Here is a 22,088-nt window from a genome sequence, read left to right as displayed (position 1 = left end):
GCTGGAGAAAGAAAAGAGAAAAAATGCCTCAAAAAATGAAGATCAATAGCATAGGAGGAGCAAACAAGATGTCATAGGAATATGATGGAAGTCACCCAAAGTTGAACTGAAAGACTAAAGAAAGACCAGTGGCTTAGAGCATTTGTTGCCAGAAGCATTGTATCCTAGAGTGATCCTTAATTGCTTGATGCTTCACTGGTGGGTCTAAGCTACCAGTGGGAAAAGGAAAATCAGGGACTCAGCCTGTTTAAAATGCTGTCCCCTCTCTGAGGTGTGTAAGTGAGGATTCAATCCATGGCGTTGAAGCAGCAGCTGCAAATGCTGAGGCACAGCTGCAGTGGTGCCCACTAATTTGGTACCCAGCACAAAGGTTTCCTTCCATCGGAGGTGCTCCCAAGGGCCACCGTATGAGAAAATAAGACCACAGTTCTGTATGAGAAAATATGACCACAGTTGAAGCCCAAGTCTCTGCCATTGTCAGAAAAGCAGTTAGAGCAGTTCCTCTTTTGAATTCTGAGATGACTGTAGGGGAGGAGTTAATGGCTTTTACTGCTGTGAGTAGCAAGACTGTTGCAGTAAGGCTCATCTTTCTATCTTAATGCTTTCCACATCACTCAGTGTCTTAAATTGTGTCCTGCAGTTGTCTAGAAGGTTCTGTGATCTTCTTTGTTGCTGTATTTGATTGGATAATTTGGTGTTTGCACCTCTGTGCCATGCCACAGTAAAAACAGCAGATGATCACACTGCTTGAGAGGGCTACAGTAAACAGCAGTGGTCACACAGGAGGCACTTGGATACCTACAGGTCAGCTTTCAGTGGGTCCTCTGCCTTCTCCCCACCCAAAAATTTTTGCCACTGCACAGAAAAAATAATCTAAATTTTTCTGTATTTATATATTTGTATGCTTTGCAGCTGCTGGATTACCCAACTGAAGTGCAAAACTAAAAAATCTGTTTAGAGCCAGAGGACATGTGTAGTTGCAGCTGTATTTGTTCTGCAGCACTGCCATTAAACACAGCTGTTTGTCAGCAAGACAGGCAGGGAGACCTCCTAGCAGGTAAAACGCAGATGCACTGAATGGGGAATGGTTGTCACATGGAATTTGTGTGTGTTTATCCTTGTGTCCGTATGTATGTGTCTGTGCATGTGTGTAGATAGATGTGGCTATAACCAGAACTGAGCTTTGAACAGTACTGACTTGAGCAAGGCATATACTTGGCAGGGAGCTCTATGTGATTAAAACTGACCAGGTTTTTAAACCTGGCTGGTGATTTCATAAAGAGAAGATGAAGCACCTGCCATGCAGACTTTTACTCATGTGAGTAATGTCACTGACGTCAGTGGGGTTTTTCACTCACGTGCAAAGGTGTTTTCAGGCTAAGTCACGTCTGTTTTGGAGAGTCTCACTATAGCTTGTTCTAAGAACAGGACTTGGCTGTTCCTTGTGGTGAAGGTTGCAAGCCTTTATTATTACTTTATTTCCAGTCCAGGTGTCAGTCGTGAAGATGTAAACAATGATTTTACTCAAAGTTTGATTTACAGCCTTTCCAAAGACAGTAATAAGGGTTTCATTTTTTTCCCATTCAATGATTTAATGAAGTGATGTAGCTGTTAAAAACAAAAAGTGAAATGGAAAGTGAATGACAGCCATAGCTAGCAATCACTGTGACAGACTAAACCTAGCAAAGCAACATGGGTGACTGATTCCCTCTCTTAGGCCAGTGCAAACTGAAAATGCTCTATGCGACACCCATGCCATGAATCCCGATAAATTGAAATAAAATCAGAATATGACAGGAAGTCATGTGTTTAAAGACTAGAAACTAAAAGACTGAAGACAGGTTAAAAGACTGAGACATGCAGCTGTTGCATATACTTGAATTCTTTCCTGACTGACAACTGTGGAACATTCAAGCTCTATGTATGATCTATTCTCTACACATGCCTCCTGATACTATCAATCACCAAATAGATATGAAGGACTTCATTCTTAACTCTTCCTGGAGACATAGGAGAGTATGGTAGCTTTATTCTTGTTTACACATGCAGAATTGTGGTATAACTAACTTGCACAATTTATTGTAAGGGCAGGAGCCTTTTAGTAAAGGGGTAAAACCAGAAATAGAAACCAAATCTCTGTTTTTCTATCTCATGGAAAGTTAACGGTCTCAGTCCCTTTGCCTTTCAAATCTCACTGAGCTGGGGTAGGTGGGAGCACACCAGCAGTGTTGTAATCTTAGATCTTGTAAAGATATAATCTGTGGCTTCTGCATGCTGAGATTGGCTCCTCTGCTGCAGTCAGTGTTTGTGTTTTGAAATTTCATTTACCACAGCAGAAACCACAGTGGGAGGAGAGAAATTAAAATTAAAAAAAATATTAAAAATGTCAAAGAGCCAGTTTCGCATGTTAATAGTTGAAAAATGTTTTAATGTAACAGCCAAACTCACTCTTACTGACTCTTACTACTTTAAAATGTGCTTGAGGAATACAAATGTTTTAAAATAAGGGTGGACAAATATGGAAAGGTTCAGGCAAACAACTTTCTCAGCTCTCCTGGTCAGCTTCATCTTTATATTTGGATTCATTTAAAGCAATTGCAGAGGACATTTATTTAGGTGAAATGAAAACCTTTGATTTTCTAGATTCTGTATCTCCCACTTGGACGCAAGTGTTAGAATAAGGCAAACTCCTGGAGAATTCCAATTGCTGCTTTTATATCCCCTGGCATCCTGAAACTTTTTTTATGTTGCTACCAAGCCTATAGTTTGAGGTCTTACAGGCTGATTATCATGGGACATTTCTGCATCCAAGTGTCAAGGAAATGGGACTTTCTACTTTTAGTAAATAGATAAGCTTGCCCTAAGGACTATACCTGACAAAACTTGTTCTCTGACTAAAAAATGGAAGCCTGAATGGAAGCTGTCTAAGTGCTAAAGATAAAAGAGAGCAGCATTAGAAATACCTTAGATGAACAGTGTTGTGATCTGAAGATAGAGATGAATGTATATACCAGTGCAGCCTTAATGAGCAGCTAGAGGCTTGGAAAACCAAGAGTTTGCACTGAGACAGTTTGAAGTAATAGGTCTCTACAGAACTGCAAGGAGATTGTTTTAATAAATGTATTGAAGAGAAAAAAATCTACTCTTTGGCCCAAAGACAGATACAAGTCTGCACATTAATCAGGAAAATGGTGGTGACTTTTGCTTACAAAAGCAGCTATATTCATGTATACAGGAGGATGAACACTATTGCTCTAGTAATAGCAAAATATACTACAAAAATACCCTAAGGTCTGCTTACAGAAGTAACAGCTCAAGGACTATTCATTTGAACAGGTTTATTTTATTTCCCATTTTCTTTGCCTCATTTTGTTATCTCAAGAACTAGAATTGCATTCCTGGAAAAGGAGATTAAAGGGTTTTGAAAAGTCCTGAAAAACCACAGGGTCACTTTTTCTCTTCCCTATCATGCTCTTGTGGCTGCATGCAATGAGAAGCTCCTTCCCAGCAATGGCAGCTCAGGGTTGCTCCCCCCAGAGCGCGGCAGGAATAGCTGAGGCTTGAGTCATAACTTTGAGCTTGGGACTCTTCCCCTGGGCCCACAGGCTTCGTTTTGCAAGCAATTTAGCAACGTGGGCACCTTCATGACATTTATTAGATTAGAGGTGGCTATCAGAAAGATCTAAAACTGTGTTCTTAGGATACCGAAATTTGCCTGTTTATTAATTTCAAAAGCTGGTGCAATGAACAGCAAGTTAGATGTGTGACCTTACAGTAGATGTTTGCTTTTGACTTTCTAGAGAATCAAAAGGGATGGTCAAATGACACTGGGGCTATTGTGGTCGTCCAGTCCAATTCTCCAAAGTCATACTTCAGTTTGTAAAGCTATATTTGCAGTACATTCTGTGTGTCTTTTTCTAAAATGTCTGGTTTGCCTTTTAAAAATCCACTCAGCTACAAGAAGATTCTAGTGAAGTATTAAGGATATTTTTAAAATTTTCAGTGTTCAATTTTTCTGATATTCAAATACAGTTGTAATTTTAAAAATGTGTGTCTCTTCTAGGCCCAGCCTTTCTAGTTTTAGCTTCCAGTCCCTGAATATTTCCATGCCTGCCATAAATGGCAAAGCAATTTTTGCTAGAGAAAAAACACACTTGTAAAGATGGAATTTGAGACTGCACTAGGTAGGGACACTTGTAAAAAAATTGATTTCCCACAGCCAACCACATTATGCTTTGAATGCTAAAAAAGATAACTTTTTAAAAATAACTGTGTTGGCTACTTTGGGAGTGTATGCATTTGCTGATTCTTAGTGCATGTTGTTCCTTTCTTATTTTCTTTCTCAGGAGAGTTGTATTGTTCTTTGCCCAACCCTAGGAATGTCCGTTTTGAATCTCTAAATATGAAGAATGTCCTTCACTGGTCAGCACCAGAAGGCACAGGTGATGGAGTACTCTACAAGGTGAAATATACAGTGTAAGTTGGCTTGTTTATTTTATCTCCCACTGACTTTTATTTTAGCATTTTAAATAATAATTTAACATGAAAACCCAGCTTCATGGAAAGTATTGCTGATATAAAGTAAAGAAAGAACTAAAGTGTGAGCTAGACTTAAGCAGTGTATTTTTTAATTTCTGCTTCTGGCACTGTTTACTTCACCCTAAGTTAAACAGTGTGTAAGGAGATATTCTTCCCATGAAAGAAGTGTAGGAAGCAACATTCTAGTACTGTGGAAGCTTTCAGAGGCATTCCTCCTAAAATGAGAGAGAAGGATGAAGAATAACTGCTGTGGACTGGTATGTGTCATACATCCTCTGTACACACTTAAATGGATATGGAGATGTATGATTCAATCGATATTAATAATACTCAGTGTGTCATTGCTCTTTCCTGACAGACCCCCTCCCCCAGACTTATTCTGATCCAGCAAGCCTCTCTAGGAGAAAATCCACTGATGTTACCGAACATTGTACAAAACCAAGTATTGTGGTTGGAATCACGCCCTTACATTGTCAAGGTCTGCACCTTAGTAGGGTATCAAGGAATTTGCATGAGAACCAGACTCTATTTCCTTTATTCCCACTGAAAGAGCACAGTGTCATTCTGAAGGCCAGTGACAGAAGTTTTAAGGGCAGTGACAGACTCTAATCTTTACCTCTAACATTTACACTTCCCTCAATCTAGGAACATTTTCAGAACAGTAAAATGAATGTCAATCTCTAGAAGTTTCCTGTAACTTAAGAGTGCTCAGCAATTACAGAGTGAATGATAATTATTGTCATGGTTTAGGAATGGTGTTCTCCAATTCAGGAGTTCTGCTGAAAAAAACCATGGTGCCACTTGCTTCCCCTCCACCTCCAGCTGGAAGCACAAAAGGCAAAGATCACACACGGAGATAAGAACCATTTACTGGAAACAGCAATGAGATAAGACAATGAGCAGTGACAGCAGCAATATTAATGATAAAAATGTACAAAAGAGAGAGTGCAGAGCTCAACCCATGCCACCCAAACAGTTCCCTCTGGTCAGGACCAGTTTTACCAACACTGCTCCATCCGCCACGCTTCCTGCATGGGAAAGGAACACCTTTCTTCTTGGAATGGAGAGAGAGTCCTTCTTCTGTGTCCCTAGAATCGACAAAAGATGGCATCTTAATAGCATTAGGATTTTGGCCATGCCCACAGAGCTCCAGGCTCCACCCCCTCGTGGTTACTGCAAGAAATTAACCAGGACTTGTATGGGAGGTAAAATGTTCAGAGAGAACTGGCTGCCCTGACCCTAAAGGGCCAGCTGGTCCATGAGGAGTCTGTCGCCATAGGTATGGCCATCTCCATCTTTCACTGAGCACAAAAACACTCAGGTGCCTCTGCCCATCCAGGAGAGGAAGGCCTTGAGATAGGAAAATGCTGGTGAGCGATCTGGCAGAAGCTGCCACATATCCTTACTAATTGGCAGCCAAAGGGGGAATTCTTAATGTGAATTTAAGGAGCAGGAATGTCTGAGCAAATCCGAACAGGAATTTTCCAAGGAAATCTTGGTTTGGTCTACCAGTGTCTAAGAGCTGGTCAACAAGGCATTGTTGGTAACAGATATCTGGCCTTTTTTTCAACTAGAAGGGTTTTGAAGTTCATTGTGTTCCAGTTGTGTCTTTCTGTTAAACTAGAAAATGAGGAGTCAGGCAGGAATGAGTAGTCTCCTGTCATTCATCTTGGAGACTCTGAGCATCATCTGTGTCCATACTTGAGGATGTGTCACTGACCATTCTGACTGGACTCTTTGTTTCCATATAAATAATTATCCATATAAATAATTATTGTGTGTTTAGAATTTAGGCTAAATCTGTGGAGACTGATGTTGAGAGATCTGTGCTCTGCACAGGCAAACTTTGACTTAGGTTGGTGTCACTAACATCCCTGTTAGTTTCATCTGGCTTCTTCTGGAAAAGGCCTATTCTAATTTATATTTCATTAAAAACGTGTGGAAGTCTTGCTCTTCATCTCAGATGAAGCTGGGATTCCTTGAAATTTCAGATTTCTGCTAAACACAGAAACTGTTTTATCAGCCATATTAAAACAGAGAAAATTATATTATGAGGTGACTAATGTATTGGAAATAGCTTTTGTACAGCTCCTTTCTCTTTCTTTTCAATATAGATACGGTGTTGGCAAATGGATTAAAAAGCCAGAATGCAGGAATATAAACAGAACATGGTGTGACCTCTCCAGTGAAACCTCTGACTACGAAGAACAATACTATGCAAGTGTTAAAGCATTCCTAAATGGGGCATGCTCTGACTGGATGGAGACAACACGATTCAACCCTCTAACAGACAGTAAGGAGAGCTAAGCACACAGCCAGGTGTTCAATGGCCTTGATTAACAACGTGTGCTCACACTGCATGGGCCTTCACAGTGTATAATATTTTAATTTTAGCATGAAGTTACATTTTTTTCAGTTGTTTCACATTTATTCTTATATTCTGCTTTTGACAGAAGTAATTGAAATAATAAAATCAGAATTTGGATATATATATAGTCTGGTATATACTGAATTCTTTTTAATGCTATGGTAAAGCCTTACTCAAGGCAAATAAAATCTGTGGCACATTCTCAGTATAAATGACTCTGATTTTGAAAAGGCTTTATCAAACCAATCAGCAAGCATAATCTAGAGCCCAATATTTCTTATCTGTGCCAGATAATCTAAGAACATACTGGTAATTCAGCCTGTTTTAGCAAATTGAGTTTCAAGGTTGTTTATCCTGTAAAGTCACAGGAATTCTTTGGCAAAGTTCCAAGTCAGTGTTCACTTTCTTACTGTAAAAATCCTCTTAGTTATCTAAACAATATTTTTCTACCAATATAAATAAAATTTTCAATGCTCTACTTAGACTCCCCCAGTCATTGCAAAAATGTAATATGATTGATTTGATGAAACTGGTCAAACCAGTGTGCCTCTGCTGAATTTGACTGCTTTTTGTACATGTTCATTTTTCCAGCTAAAATAGATCCACCCATGGTAAGTGTATCTTCTACTGACAGATCTATCTCAATTGTTTTGACTGCTCCTGAGAAGTGGAAGAGAAGTCCAGAGGAAGAATCCATATCTCTGCTTCAGGTGTATCCTGGCCTACAGTACAATGTGTCTGTCCTCAACAAAAAAACAAAGAAGCGGGTAAGCTTTGACAAGGCTGTGGAACTGCTGCTGTTAAATCTGTGCTCTGTGCTTCTTGAAATGCCAAGATTAGCAAACCTGTAGTAGACAAATGTGGTTTGGTTGGTTGTGTTTGTTTGTTTGGCTGGTTTTTTGACATTATTTTCACAAAGGTGCAGGAAATGTAGCAATAACTTTACTTTGGACTCCAAGGTCTACATAAATTCTATTACCCTAAGGCTTCTGGCCTTTCCAGAACATCCCAGTTTGAAATATTTTGTGGAACCATACCATATGCCTGTCATGGGTGTGTGTGTGAGAAGAGGGCTGGAGTGATGCAACATCACCACAGGAATGTGAGCCAGTAGTGGCTGATGGTCCTAATGCATATGAAGCACGAAATTGTTCAGTGGTGGTACAAGAATCTTTGATTGGAAGAGAAAATAATCAGAGAGAATGTGACTTAACAAGTAACTTGAATGTTGATTGCATTCGGAGGAAAAGGATGCAGCTGGCAGCTCTTAGAGTATCAACCTTTCTAGCAAATGTGTATGTCCATGACCTTTCTGTAGCTCAGGAGTTAAGGGAGGAAAAATATTTTTAATGTCTTCCAGTGGTTCTTCTCCATCAGCAACAACACCTTGGTTGTGCCCTGGTTAGAACATGGAACAGCTTATTGTGTCAGTGCACAGATACATGTCCCCACACCAGTTTTGGACAGTGCCTTTTCCAAAGAACATTGCATTACTACACTGAAAGGTATGTATGAGGTGGCAAAGTCAAAAAAAAAAAAAAAAGAAGATGCAAGTTAGAAAAACCATGGTGATTGAATTTGTGAGTTTTTTATGTATCCATTTTGAGAGTGATAATTAGCATGATTTTTTCCTTCTCTGTGCAGTTGTACCAATGAAAACTTTGCCTCTAATAAAGCATAGCTGGGACAGACTGGAAGGTACATCAGTACCTCTGAAGAAAATTACCTGCATTCTTTGAGTTTTAGTGCATGGAGAATATTTTTTCTCCTTGAATGCTGTTTGGGGGTAGCAGAGCTGGGTCATTCTGAAGTTATCAACAGGAGAACCTAAGGGAGATGTTATTACTTCTTTATAGAATTTAATTTATCATTTAGACAATAATAATAATTGTCCTGTAACTCAAATATTTTTTTTTTTCATTTCCTGCAAATTCCTTGTTTATCTAAAACGTTTGCATTCTGTATCCAAAATGCAGTGGGGTGAATGCACACATTACTGTCCACATACCTTAACAAGTTGTTTGTTACCATGAAAACTTTTGTTTTATTAACAGATAAAACAGAAGATGAGACTATAACAATCACATTTGGATATATTATGCCTACCATGCTGGCTCTCCTTTTTATTTCTTTGGCATGCTATTGGGTGCACAAGTATCTTCACATCCACAAACAAAAACATCCAACAAACCTGGTGAGTGTCTTCTGTTGCAGGAGGTCACTGCCAACCTTGGCACTCCAGCAGAGCTGTGTGTTTTCCAGGGGTCCAAGTAGGCTTGGTGGAACCTGTGGCTAACTCCAAATAAAAGCTCTAGTTGCCCCTGAGATCAAGAGAAGAAAGCCACATCAAGGGTAATGACCCTTGAAAGAAATGCAAGAAAAACAGAGTAATAACTCAAGTTTGCAATGATCAGAACAGAGCCATTGGTTTTGGAAGAGTCATTGCCATAAGCAATGACTTAAGTCACTAGGTCTGTCAGGGTGTCAGAACTCTGTAAATTTATCTAAGATGAAGCACTGTGTGAAGTTAGTTGAACAGAAGTTATTAATTTGTTGAATTCGGAAACAAGAAGGGAAGACAATTAAGCAGTACAGAAACACCATGATGTTTTCTTGGACTATTACTGGGTATTACAAGATTTTTCCATTTAATTGTGATTGTGAAGGATTTAACACATATGCATCATACAGAAAATTTAACCTGGATTTCTAGAATACTTTGAAATACTGTACCATCTCCTAACACCCAAAAATGTATAAACACATTCTGTTATGTAGGCAGCCCAAATACACTTTTTGCAAAAAAATGTTCTCAAATTTCTTAGTGCTGCAAAATTTGTTGATTTTTAGAAAGAATACTTAAAAGTCTATGAAATGTTACTGGTTTCCAGCTCATGAGCTCAACAGAACTTTCTGACAGGTATCTTTAAGCAATTTGCTCAACTATAAACATGCAATTATAATAATGAATGCAGACTTCAGTGTTAATCCAACCTGCGTGACATCGTGGGATGGGAGATACAAGGGAGTTGGTTTCAACATGCTGATCTTGCTGAGGAAGATTAGACAAGTGCAGAGGTGACAGGAGAAATCTTCACAGTGGGACTGTGAGTTCAGAAGGGCTCAGAAGGATTGGAGCAGCCACTGCTGCATTGTGTTCAGATGTGCACAGAAATACCTCCTGCTCTTGAGGGGGCACTGGTTGGATTACAGGAATCACAGAGTGGTTTGGGTTGGTAGGGGCCTTCAAAGGTACCTAGTTCAACCACTCTGACATGGGCGAGGACATCTGCCCCTAGATCTGGTTGCTTAAAGCTCCATCCAACCTGCCTTTGAGCACTTGCCCTTATGGGGCATCCACAGCTTCTTGGGAAACATATTCCAGTGCCTCACCACACTCACAGTAAAGAATTTATTCCTTATATTCAGTCTAAATGAACCTCTTCCATTTTAAAACTATTGTCCCTTGTCATTACAGGCTTTTGTAAAAAGTCTGTTTCTGTCTTGTTCTTTATGTTTTGTTCCTGGGATGCAGATCATGATATGGGGAGATAGCTTGGTCTCTTGGGGAACTAAGAGGACAGAGCTCTTTAAAGTCCAAGAGCATGAAGGGCTACTTAGTGAAAAATTCCCACTCTGTAGTAGACTAAAATCCTAACTCTGGGAGTTTTTTTCTCTAATAAAAATGTAATTTGAATGTTGGGAATTTTTTAATGACCATCATGGAGCTTCAGTTTGATTTCTCCACCTCTGGATTCAGTCATTGTTAAAGTAACAAATGAATATAGACCTGGTATTTTAATGATGCTCTCTGGCTTTCCCAACATACAGACTGTTCCACATGGGCACCTTGTGTGGCTGGGGGGGCATGGAATAAATTGTTTGTTTGGTCCAGCATTTCTGACCTGTGCAACCTTTCAGACTACTTGGTACATCAATTAGTGCTCTTAGTCTTCCATTCAAGCTTGAAAGCATTGAAATGCACCTTCTGGTTGTTTTTCGTATTCACTCCACCAACACCCACACAATGTTGATTCCTGTCAAAAATTTTACTCGTTTCAGAAAGATCCCTACAGTTTAATTTGATGAGTTTGCACCGATTCATAAAAGCAGCCTGTGGTAGACTACACAGTGCAGGCTCTGTACACTGTGCTTCAGCCTGATGTGTAGCTCCCTCTCTGAAAGAAAACCTGGTATTATTTTATTCTCTGTAAGTTCTACATGAACATGTTACCTGACACTGCTTGTGGGAACTGGTTGTGACTACATTTTCTCTTTACTGGTTAAAAGGAGTGGAATAAATTCAATAATCCTTGGTCCAAGAACAAAGACTGATGTTTTCTCCAAAGTCATGAGAGTTTATGCTGGAAACAAAACTTGTATCTGACAGAATTGTTCTAACCATTATTTTGACATCAGGAAGAGGAGGGAAGAGATATAGTTTTACATTATATAGAATAGAAAAAGGAGAGCATATTGACACTCATAAATGTTTATAGGATGAACTTTCTTCTTCCCTAAGTTGAAATAACCTCCTAATAAGGTCTAACATTATATTTTAAAAATATAAGGTAGTATAAGAAGCATCAAGATGGTATTTTTATTAAACTTCACTCAATATATTTCTTACTTTGCAGGTGTGGCAGTACACTGACAAATGCAAGGAATGGGTTTTCATACCAAGTGAAAAAATGGTGCTCAACCTTATCACTGTTGATGGGGATGACTGTGAGGAATCCAGATGTCTGTCGGAAAGTCCCCATTATAACACTGTTTACAATGACACTGAAGGGAGGGCTTTGCCTTCTGAACAGGTGCTGAAAGCAAAATATTTGCTTGATTTTTCATGTGAAGAGATTTCACTCAAAGAGGATACTTTAGTGGAAGGGAACCAAACTGGAAACTGGGCGTCTCATGGCCGGTCTGGAACACAGAATACTTGGAGAGATAAAAATGCAGAGGTTGTGGAGTATGAGCATGATGTAAGGACTGAAGACTTCAGCCCTGGTCAGAAACTAGAAGAGATGTTTTCTGCCCCTGGGGGGCTACAGGGTGAGCCACAGGTTGCTTTGGGGGACTTGGTTGATATGGGAACAGGACAGCCATATTCCCCCCAGCTAGAGATACGGGTGGCACACCTTTGTTTGGGACAGAAAACAGAGGAACTTGATTTGAAGGTGGTTGATGCAGCAGATGAATTGCCAAGTGAGACCCACATCGACTTCATGGACCTGGATACTGAAAGGTCTGGGCAGGCATCCTATCATCAGCTGGAAAAAACCACACAGGGCCTCACAGAGAAAGAAGGTATGCAGACCATATTAGTTGATTGGGATCCTGACAGTGGAAGACTGTATATTCCTACTTTGTCCAGTGTTGAAAATCAGGTGTGTGAAAGACTATTCAAGTATGATGATCCTGACAAAGATGGAATTTTGCTCAGACTCTATGACAAAGGGGTATCTGGTGAATCACCTAAGGACCAAGAAACATATCTCCTGCAGTTCAAGGAACAGTGGGGACTTCATGTAGAAATGGAAGACTGAAAGTAATTTTCTAAGATATTCAAAAGTGCAAAATCTTGTTTATTTTGCTAAAGAGAGTGGTAGACTCAGGGGAACAGGCATGTCTTAATGTTTTGAAATTTTTGGAACCGCCACATTTTAACAATTTATTCATTAAATGTTATTTAAAAGTCTCCAGATGTGATATAAATGATTATGACATTAATCACAAACCTCTTGTGTAAAATATGATTGTTGTGAGGTTGTATTCTTTTTTTAAATAAATAAAGAGAAAAAATATTTTAAAATAAATATTTTTACAGAGAATGCTCCCACCTTTCAATTCCTGTGAAAATGAGTTACCAGCACTTGAAAGCAGTTACTTTTGGGGGAAAAATACAACCAAACAAACGAAAAATGGGAAAATGTGTAGGGCAAAGGGGTTCAGTGAAATGCCTGTAATCATGCTGGCTGAACCATGTCTTACCCAACCTAGGCACAGGCAGCTGAGCACCTGTCTGGTTCATGCCCTGCAAGTGTCTGCTCCTCTGCGTGGCAGGAGCAGCTCGGATGTCGCCGATGGAAAGAGACAGGGAGACTGACTTGGTGATCAGAATCTGATTTTATTGTGGGATACAAGCACTTATATACTATTGCAGGGAGACTACTAATGTGTACTACAATTAGGTTAAAATCACATACACAAACTTATGCATATAACAACATCTCTTGCTTGCAGAGTTTAATGGGATTTTCTTTTTCCGGTAAACCCGTTTGATTTAATCTTCTTGCAATCCAGGTCTAATTTTCAAAGTTCTGTGTGCTTTTGCTGAGGCATCCTGTTATCAAATCTCTTATGTTAACCAGGTCCAAAGTCCATCATCTGCCTTGTGTCCCCCAACATTCCAACACTCAGAGGGAGAGGTCTGCCCCAGACACACCATTGCTTCAGCCACTGCACACTGCTGTGCCACACCAACCAAGTGCTCCTGAGGGCTCCTTTTATTACCTGCTGTCCTCATCAGCACTTCTGATGAAAGTCGACTTTTTCTTCATGTCATGTGATATTTAGGATAGCAAAATTACAGAAATTACTTACTAGGGCAGATGGCATTTTCCTTTTCAAAACTTGTCAATTTTTCACTTACTGAGTGGAGCGGTGGCCGGTGAAAAGTGAAACGCCCAGGCTAGATAAGTGTCCAGCCAACCTCCAGCCAGTCAGGCACTTCCCCAACCCGGAGTCAGGGCCTTGTGCCTAAGGCGATGTCAGGCCTTGCGGACGTGTGGCCGCAGTAGAGAGCTCCGAAGTCGCAGGATGAAATGAAGAGGCGACCCTCAGTTTCTTCGGGGGGGTGGTTTTATTGGTAGGGAAACGTGCAGGTTCAGGTAGAAGGAGCTGAGGGCCCCGAGGCAGGGAAAAGCCTCGGTTTTACAGAGGGTGGGAGGGGTGAAGGATAGCAAATCAGAGAGGGATACATTAAGGATTGGCATGATCGGAGAACCCATCAAACACAGTTGCGGGAGGGACCCTGGCCCCTAACCCAATCACTCGACACCCTGGCCCGAACTCTCTAGAAAAAGAGGCAGGGGTGTCGAGTGACAGGCAGGCTGCCAGGGGTGGGGAGCAAGAAAGATACATTTGGTAACCAAGACAACTGGGGAGGGGTTTGGGGATTGACACAAACTGGTAACAGGGCAGGACCTTCTGAGAGAACGATGGGGGGAAAACTGAACAAGCATAAAACGCACCGCAACAACTGAGTCTTCTTTTTTCACCTTCGGTACACCAAAAAACATCACGGCAATGATTTGTTTGGTTTTGAACAGGATAAGCAAAAACCAAACAAATTCTGTCCAGTTTTTAAATTTGTGTCTTCCAAACTAGCACGTGGTTTGTTGTTTTTTTTTAAAGAAAGACCTTTACCTAAATGGTTTTTTTTCTGAGCTGTTGTTGTTTCATGACCTTAGTATTCTCTGTGACTGTTCATCCTCAGAATTTTTTAGTTGTAGTCATAGACTTTAAAACCAGAAATTGCATTAAAATGTTTCTAATTTTTTGAATTTCAGCATGACAATATGCTGATGACTCCTTATCAGGAGGTAAAAAATTCTCCTCAGCTGCTTTTATAATAAAGGTATAGATCATGCAGCAGTGTTACACCTAGCTTACATAAATACCTTTGCTCATCAGGAGGATTACAGAGGAGAGTTGTAGTTTAGTGTAAAAGAAGAAAATAGATGGGAGATGTGAATTTTTTTTGCTCCCCCAAAAAAATCAGTCATCCAAAATCTTTCTCAGTATTTTCTAAAGATTTCTTAACTAACCTCTTTGTGAATGATCTTGTAATTTTCTTTTGCAGTGTGGGGCCTCTGATTTATGGGCAGGAAACAATTACTTGTTTTTTCCAGTAGCCCATTGAATTTTACCCAGTTACTACTGCCCTAAGAGCAATCACTTGTGTGATTGCATCATGTCCATACACATGGACAGATAAGGATGGTTCAGCTCTGCAAATATTTTGGTGTAGGTCAACCAACACTCCTTGAACAGGAAGGTATCCCTTATTTTGGGTGTGTATTTCCCCTGGCCTTGTTTGCCAGCTGCTGGTGTCTGCTGCTGCTGCTTTTTCTGTTAGGTGAGCAACAGCAGTTAAGGATAACTACTTGTAAGGATACTTAACCTACCATAATCAAGTAATTGTTTATTAAAATTTGAAAACTTAGTTATCCATAGAATCTCACTTCATTAATTTTTTTTTGTGGTTGTAATCTTTCAGTGCATCTTATCCTGTTTTGTTTTGGCTTTTTGCTTTTTGGTTGGTTTGCTGGGTTTTGTTTGTTTGGCTGGGGGTTTTTTAGGGTTTTTTTTACTTTTCAGTAACAATTAGGTTGTATAGCATTTATTTGCTCTAGTACTTGAAAAGGCACCACCTTCCTAGTTAACAGTACTTGTGATTAAAATACAATTTGCCAAGATTCTTGCAATAATTTTCATGATAAATTTATGCTTAGGAGTAGTGGTTAATTTTTGCACTAAAATATTTGTGTTAGAAGTTTGCAGAACTTTCGGTGTTGCTTCCTTTTGATGGGAATTTGCATTAAATTCAGAACTGATACTAGATTATGCAAACAAGTCCTTCATATTTATATGATAAACCTTGAAAATGTTCTCAGAATGATCACAGCAAAAAAAAAAAAGCACTGGTGGAAAAGATGTTAATGAAGATAGGAACTTTCTTTTATATGCAAAAGAATTTTTCAAGTTAGCTAGTCAAGTTCTGGAATTGATGAAGCAGACATAATAGTGCATATTTCCATCTGTATAGTACCAGTAAATTGTTGATGGCCTTTTTAATAGGGCCAGAGTTACACATATTTTTCCTTAAAATCTTCTAATTATGTTAATCAAATGAAGCAGATCAGACATGGTACTTTCAGCAAAGCAATCAGCAAGGAGCAAAATACTGCCATGTAGATTTGTAAAATACTAGAGTGAAGAGCCAAGCAGTAAGAGAGCTGACGTGTTCCTACTCTTATTGCACTTTATTAAACTTTGCTTAGCCACATTTAGTAGACTTAATGCAGCCAAAAGCAAGATCATAATCTAGAATCATACACCTAGACTACAGATTATACTGAAACACAAGATTATCTGGAGCTGGGAAATCAGCAATTTTGAAAATTTTATGGGAGAGGAATAGAATGAGGAAGCTGTTTGTTGAGGACAATAGGATGTATATTTCTTGGTTGTGATGGCAATAAAACCAGGCCTTTAGCTGTGTTTACAGGCCTGATGTGACTACTACTGGAAAAACTGTCTCTGGTTTGCAATATAAATCATGAAGATGAAAGGCACATGCTAGTCTAAAAGGCCAAAGCAATGCACTTCAGAGGTTGAAAAACAGGAAGCCTAGCTATCAAAGTGAGATCTAATGGTGATGAAACTGATAGCTAGGTGTGGGCACGCACAGTTTTGGAAAAGTAGCTATAATTGTAAGTATGGTTTTGCTGCCTACTGCTTAGGCAGAGTGACAGGGGTATTGAAGGAGAGACTGAAACAGAGCTGAGTGCAAGATACCTGTGATCTGACACGCAGCAGCCCTGGAGAAGCTGCTGCAGAATGAGAATGACCAGATGGAAAAGTCCAAATACATGAGGGAACGTGCAGTATGAGTCCCATGTCTGGTGAGGTGAGCACTGCACAGTGCCCACGCAGTGGGCATGAGGTTAGCCAGGTGAGGGACCCATGGTAACGCCCTAGTACAGGATGCAAGATCACCAGTTACATGAAGGATAAGGAAATTATCAAGAGGACTCCAGAGACCCTCCAGAGAGGGTTCCAGGGGTCTGGAAAGAGTAGTTAACACTATTACTTAGCACAGCTCTTCCTATGGATAGTAGGGAAGGTCCAGCAAAGGCCCAGAGGAATATTATCTGGGTCTAGAAATTGCACAATATGAAAACACCCTGAACAAAGAAATACTTCAAATTACATAACTAACACATACACAGAAACATGTTCAATTTCTGATGATTTCAAGTTAAATTTTAAGTTATGCTCTAGGTCTCCTGTAAAACAGAGCAAATTCCTGAATGTGGGACTAACAAAATCTATCAAAGCATACCAAAACAAAAATCAGTCTTTACTTCCATATGGTCTAACCTGCAAACCAGGCTTAACCAGACAGAATGATTGGGATGTGAAATAAGTGAAATTTAAAACAGAAGAGCAGCATGGTTTGAATATTTTAAAATATGGACAATTGACTGTTTACCAAGGCCTGTGAAAATTCTCTAATGCCTGTAGGTCTTTCAAACAAGTTTGTTGCTTTTCAATAATGCTAAAAATGGGTGACATTTCCTGCCTGGAATATGCTAAGTGTACAAAGATGTTCATATGTTGTAAAGTCTTAAAAATTGATTAATATCTTCTTTCCTCTTTAAATAAAAAATGTTTTCTCATCTCTACAGTGAAGTTAAAAAAAAACCCAAGTACTCCAAGCACCGTGGTTTTAAACAGTTAAAGCTTTGATGTCTGATGTGATTCAGTCTTGCAAACTCAAAGATTTAAACCTTTTCAGCCATTTGACATTGTCCATACAAAACACCAAAGTTCTCCTTAAAAGGAAGACACAGCAGCATGTCAAGATTTTTTTGCCTTGGTTTTGCATGTAGGTTTCAAGCTTGATCAGCGCAGGGGCACATAGCAGTAAGTGTAGGAAGTCATTTTCATGTTTAGTGCCACCTCTTAGAAACCATCAAAACTTTGTTAGTTTAATTTTTCTTTCTCTGGTAAAAAAGAAAAAAAAAAAAAAAAGAAAATGGAAAAAAAAAAAGGAACAAACAGTTCTGTTTTCTAATACCTCCAGAATCAGTTTAGCTAAGACAGATTTTTCTGGCCTAAGTTAGGTTTTAAGAAGAGGACTTGTTCCTTAGCATCACAGAGCTATGAAAACCTCAGTGTCTATGGGAAGACACACGTTCCAGTAGTGCTGGTTCAGCTCTCTGCTTTTGCCTCTGTTTGGCTGTAGGAGCAATATCCTGCATTACAATGTTTTCCAGTCACATTGTCCTTGCTCAGAAGGCTTCTTGTTTGCCACTGCTCTTTGCAACACTATAAGGTCTCTGCAGGCTGAGAAACCTGGAGAAGGGGAATTGCCCTAATTCTGTATTATTGCAAGGTGACCTCCTAGATCTCTCACACCTTACTTGTTACCTTGTCAAAGTTACAAGGACCTCTTCATCCAAGTAGAAATCCAGCATTGCTGCTCACCTCTGGCAGCAGTTGCAGCAAATGCTGTCTGCTAGCACCCAAAATTGCTGCAGTGACTCCCATGGCACCAGAACATTCTCATTTCACAGTAACTCACCCAAGTAATGGCTTTAGCAGCAGCCTGTGCTATAAACACACATCATCAGTTCTGCCATCCAAAAACTGCCATTAAGAAACAACATATTCCAGGAGTCCAAAGTAAGTTAGCAAGCAATGTGGCCCAGCAGCAGGGCAACAAATTGCTTTGCTTTTCTAAATTCTCATCATCATGTCATTGAGGGTGAAGCAAAATGTTCAGCAAGACCCTGTACTGAAAACAGCAGGAAAATACTGAAAAATACCTGGACCCTTCCACTGTGACTCCTGTGTATTGTTTGTATACTTCAATTTTGCCTTGTTTTTTATTTCAAGCCCTTTAAGCATTTTATAGTAATTAAAGATAAAGGAAGAGAAGTTGCTATTCCAGTTTTATGGATGGGGTAACTGATACATGGAAAGGCTAAAATGGATTGAAAACCATCATCCAGTGAGTGTAGGGTGCAGGACAGGAGATGACAAAACACAGATGACACTTGCCAGTGTAGTAACTGCTGAAGTCATAGTTCCCCTCAGCAATATATCCCCACAGTGCAGGTTACTCCAAGCTGCTAGATGTTCAAGACTAGACACACCTCCAGCTTGGTTTAAATTAAAAATATTAAATTTTAAGGTGAAAGTGTAGTATGTGAACCAGCTGCAGAGTCCAGACCAACAAGAAGAACAGAAGTCTGACAAACCCAACCTTCAGAACAAAGACGGCCAAAAGGATCCAAGCAAACCACTCTCTAGGGAAGAAAAGTTAACAAGTCATTCCAGGCAGCCATCTAAGATGGCATTAATCTCTGCTATGCTGAGTGGGGTGAGCTCCAAATTGCCCCTCTGCTGTCCCATTCTGTCCCACACCCTCATTAACATTGACATTAAACTTTTGCTGGATGTGGTTTGTGTGCTAGTTTATTTTGTAACACTTCTTTCTTCCAAGGGCACTGGACCAGTGGAGTAGGTGGTTTAGGAAGAGAGGACAGACTTCAAGAATTAAAGAAAAAAAATAAAGAAACATCAGTTGGAGTGGTTTAAATACAATCAATCTTGTCAGGGTGCAGGGTGAGAATCAAATGAAAGACTCCTGTTTTGTACAGCAAATGTCATCAACCCAAACAGCACAGAAAAATCCCAGGGCACGTTGGTGCGACTGTTTCTACACTTCTCCTTTGCTCTTGGTCACAGGTAAGGAATGGGTTGAAGGAAGTGGTTCTGTTCTTGTAAACTTCTTTCCTGGGCTGAGATGGGTCCTCTCCACCAGTGTGCAGGTTTCTCAGTCATGCCCTTCCCAACCTGTCCCACCTTCCAGGCTTCTGATATTCGAAGCTCTAAATAGCCACTTCACACTTAGGCCAGCGCTGCTCCTGAAGGACCTCTGCTCTGCAGACTCTCAGAGATAAAATTTCTTTCACTAATACTTTATTGGAAAATGGTTTTATGTGTTTCTGAGTTTGCTTAATTATTCTCTGTGCAAAACAAAGGGTTGTTAGAATATATCTGTACATCTATTTCTCACCCTGCCTCTGGGAGAATGATGTTCTTTAGATTACCCCTTGCCCCTTGCAATGCAAGCACCATCACCTCTACTGAGATCAGAGGGACTCAGCCTGTGTAATGTGATTTAGAGGCATGTTTATTCTTCTCCCACTAGACTTAAAAACATAGTGTGCTCTATTTGTCTCCTTCTAAACTGACTTAACACAAATACCCCAAAATAAATCTCCTGAACTGAATGTGCTTAAGTTTTCCTGTGCAGTCACAGAGACATTTTATTCTTTAAGCAGTTGTTACATATTATATGCATCCTAAAAAAGTATTTCATGTTTACAATTAAATAGTTTTTAAAGATAAATCCTAAAAACTCTTGGTGTGGACTTTTCCCTGGCATGCAAGACTGATCTTGCATAGCTCACAGACTGCTGGAAACAAATATTTGTTATTTAGCCAGGATATGTATTATATACTTATATGAGGATATAATAGAAAGTTTAGAAACATTCATAGAGCTTTCATGATCAACCAGGAATTTTAAACCTCTCCATATTTCTTAGCTGTGGGAAAAGATGAATAGCAGTCTATTCTGCTGCTCAATGCTGTTCTCTCTTTTCCTCCTACACCCAATCTCCCTGGGGCTCACACTTTTAATCTGTACCCAAAAAGCAGTCTGGCAGTAGGGCAGCTGTTATCAGTCAGAAAGGGACAGTCAGCAATCGTCAACAGATAGCCAGCAAAATTAACTTCAGGCAGTGCAGTTGGCTGCAGTAAAGACAGTGTGCATTGCCAATGAGCAATGGATAATAGTGAAAGCTGTTTAAGGCAAAGGAAAATAGTGAAAGCTTTCTATTCTACTGAATCAGGACTTTAACGATGCTTAAGATGAGCAGAGAGGCCCCGTGCATACCCTGGGGCAACAGCAGGAGTTTTTTTACCCTCTCCTTTTTACTGGGAATTTGTTTCCTACTGGAAAGAGGAGTGCCTACATCCCAGCATAGACTACTAGCAACCTCAGTATGCAGTAATGACAGCATTTGGCAAAGGGCTCCAAATTAATTACAGCTACAAGTTTCACCTTTGCCTGAAGCTGACACTCAATCTCTTTCTGTATGTAGTGTAAGAAAAATTACTATTAGGGAATAATAGGGGTAGTGATAGGAAATCTGACTTCTGATCCTTTCTCTCAGTCTCTTGCTTAAAAAGAGACTTTATTGCAGCTGCTAAGAAAGGGCCTGAAGCAATGTCACCTGCAGGAATGTCAACCTCTCTCCTGAGCCTCAGAAACCAGCAGTGAACTGGTCTGTAGGTTCCTGTACTACTAAGGAAGCAAAGGTTTGTCAGTGAACAGGATCTGATAGCTTATAATACACAAATGTGAGCATGAACCTACAAAATCTTCCAAATTATCTATGGCATTCATCTCTCGATGGCTAGTTTACAATACCTTTGTGTACCTTACATCACTAGTTAAACAATTATTTACTTTCATTTATGTCCTTCCTGTATTTGCAATATCCTTAATTTCTCATTGCAATCACAATATTTAATCACGATTTTTTATCTTTTGGGACAATTGTACTTCTAGATCATCAAAAACACAAATGTCAGAATTACCCAGCCTTGCAGTCCTTGTCAAAACAGCCCCACATCTCTGTAAATACATTCTGGGCCAACACACTGGGTGTGGCAGGGACATCACCTTTTACCCAATTAGTAAACACAATTGATCTGTGTGACAAAGAGAAAAGAATCTTGCTTCCATTATGCAAACAAATAAATTTCTTATAAACAAGTCTCTCAGGAGGGACCTGTTCTACCCCCCTTACACCACTAGCTTTAATAGAAACCTTTCCATAAGAAACACAAGTTCAATCTAAGCATGCTTCTCAAATCCTCTTGATTTCCAAGTTGCAGAGTAAGCTTATGGAGCAGAAAGTACTCCTGTTTTCCCAAGATTGCATCAATGCCACTAATAGAAATAAGCTGGCCAAGATTAATGGCATAGGGCAGCTTAGCCACAACCTTTTCTACAGCAGAATGCTGTGCAATATTGCATTGCAGCTGACCTTGGGTCTCTATACTACAGGCTCTATTGTTCTCATTCTCCTGGCTGTGGTACCTTATTACAGCAGGTGTTTTACCCTCCTGCTTTTACCCTGTGCCATGCTCTGTTTCCTCAAGTTTTTTAAGGTTAACACCAGTTTTCCTTTCCTAGTTAACCTCAAAGGAAATCTCAGCATAATCCTGATGTTTTAGTGCTTCTCTGAGATCCATTGTGTAACCTGGCTGCCTGAGCGTGTAGGACATTCAAAAGAAGCCATTGCCAAAT

The 22,088-nt window shown here is 39.8% G+C and overlaps 1 protein-coding gene across 1 annotated transcript; it reads left to right on the top strand.

Annotated features, from left to right (window-relative positions):
• The first annotated feature begins 4,352 nt into the window (after positions 1 to 4,352).
• IL20RA (interleukin 20 receptor subunit alpha) lies at positions 4,353 to 12,717 on the top strand. The gene is made up of 6 exons (XM_071433737.1): positions 4,353 to 4,476; positions 6,654 to 6,832; positions 7,499 to 7,674; positions 8,268 to 8,412; positions 8,962 to 9,101; positions 11,545 to 12,717. Exons 1-6 carry the CDS (start codon positions 4,403 to 4,405, stop codon positions 12,451 to 12,453), a joined length of 1,623 nt encoding a protein of 540 aa, XP_071289838.1. The 5' UTR covers positions 4,353 to 4,402; the 3' UTR covers positions 12,454 to 12,717.
• Positions 12,718 to 22,088: the final 9,371 nt, after the last annotated feature.

Source organism: Agelaius tricolor, unplaced genomic scaffold, assembly GCF_023055355.1.
Source record: "Agelaius tricolor isolate 1412-34295 unplaced genomic scaffold, bAgeTri1.0.p SCAF_1, whole genome shotgun sequence".
Classification (NCBI taxonomy): domain Eukaryota; kingdom Metazoa; phylum Chordata; class Aves; order Passeriformes; family Icteridae; genus Agelaius; species Agelaius tricolor.
This window is presented reverse-complemented; position numbering and strand designations above follow the sequence as displayed.

What these genes read in the sequence shown, in the direction of transcription:
- IL20RA (XM_071433737.1), top strand. Translation starts at nt 4,403, where the DNA reads ATGAAGAATGTCCTTCACTGGTCAGCACCAGAAGGCACAGGTGATGGA. An exon ending in TTGCATTACTACACTGAAAG is followed by an intron (nt 8,413 to 8,961) that starts GTATGTATGAGG and finishes TTTTATTAACAG; the next exon opens with ATAAAACAGAAGATGAGACT. An exon ending in AAAAACATCCAACAAACCTG is followed by an intron (nt 9,102 to 11,544) that starts GTGAGTGTCTTC and finishes CTTACTTTGCAG; the next exon opens with GTGTGGCAGTACACTGACAA.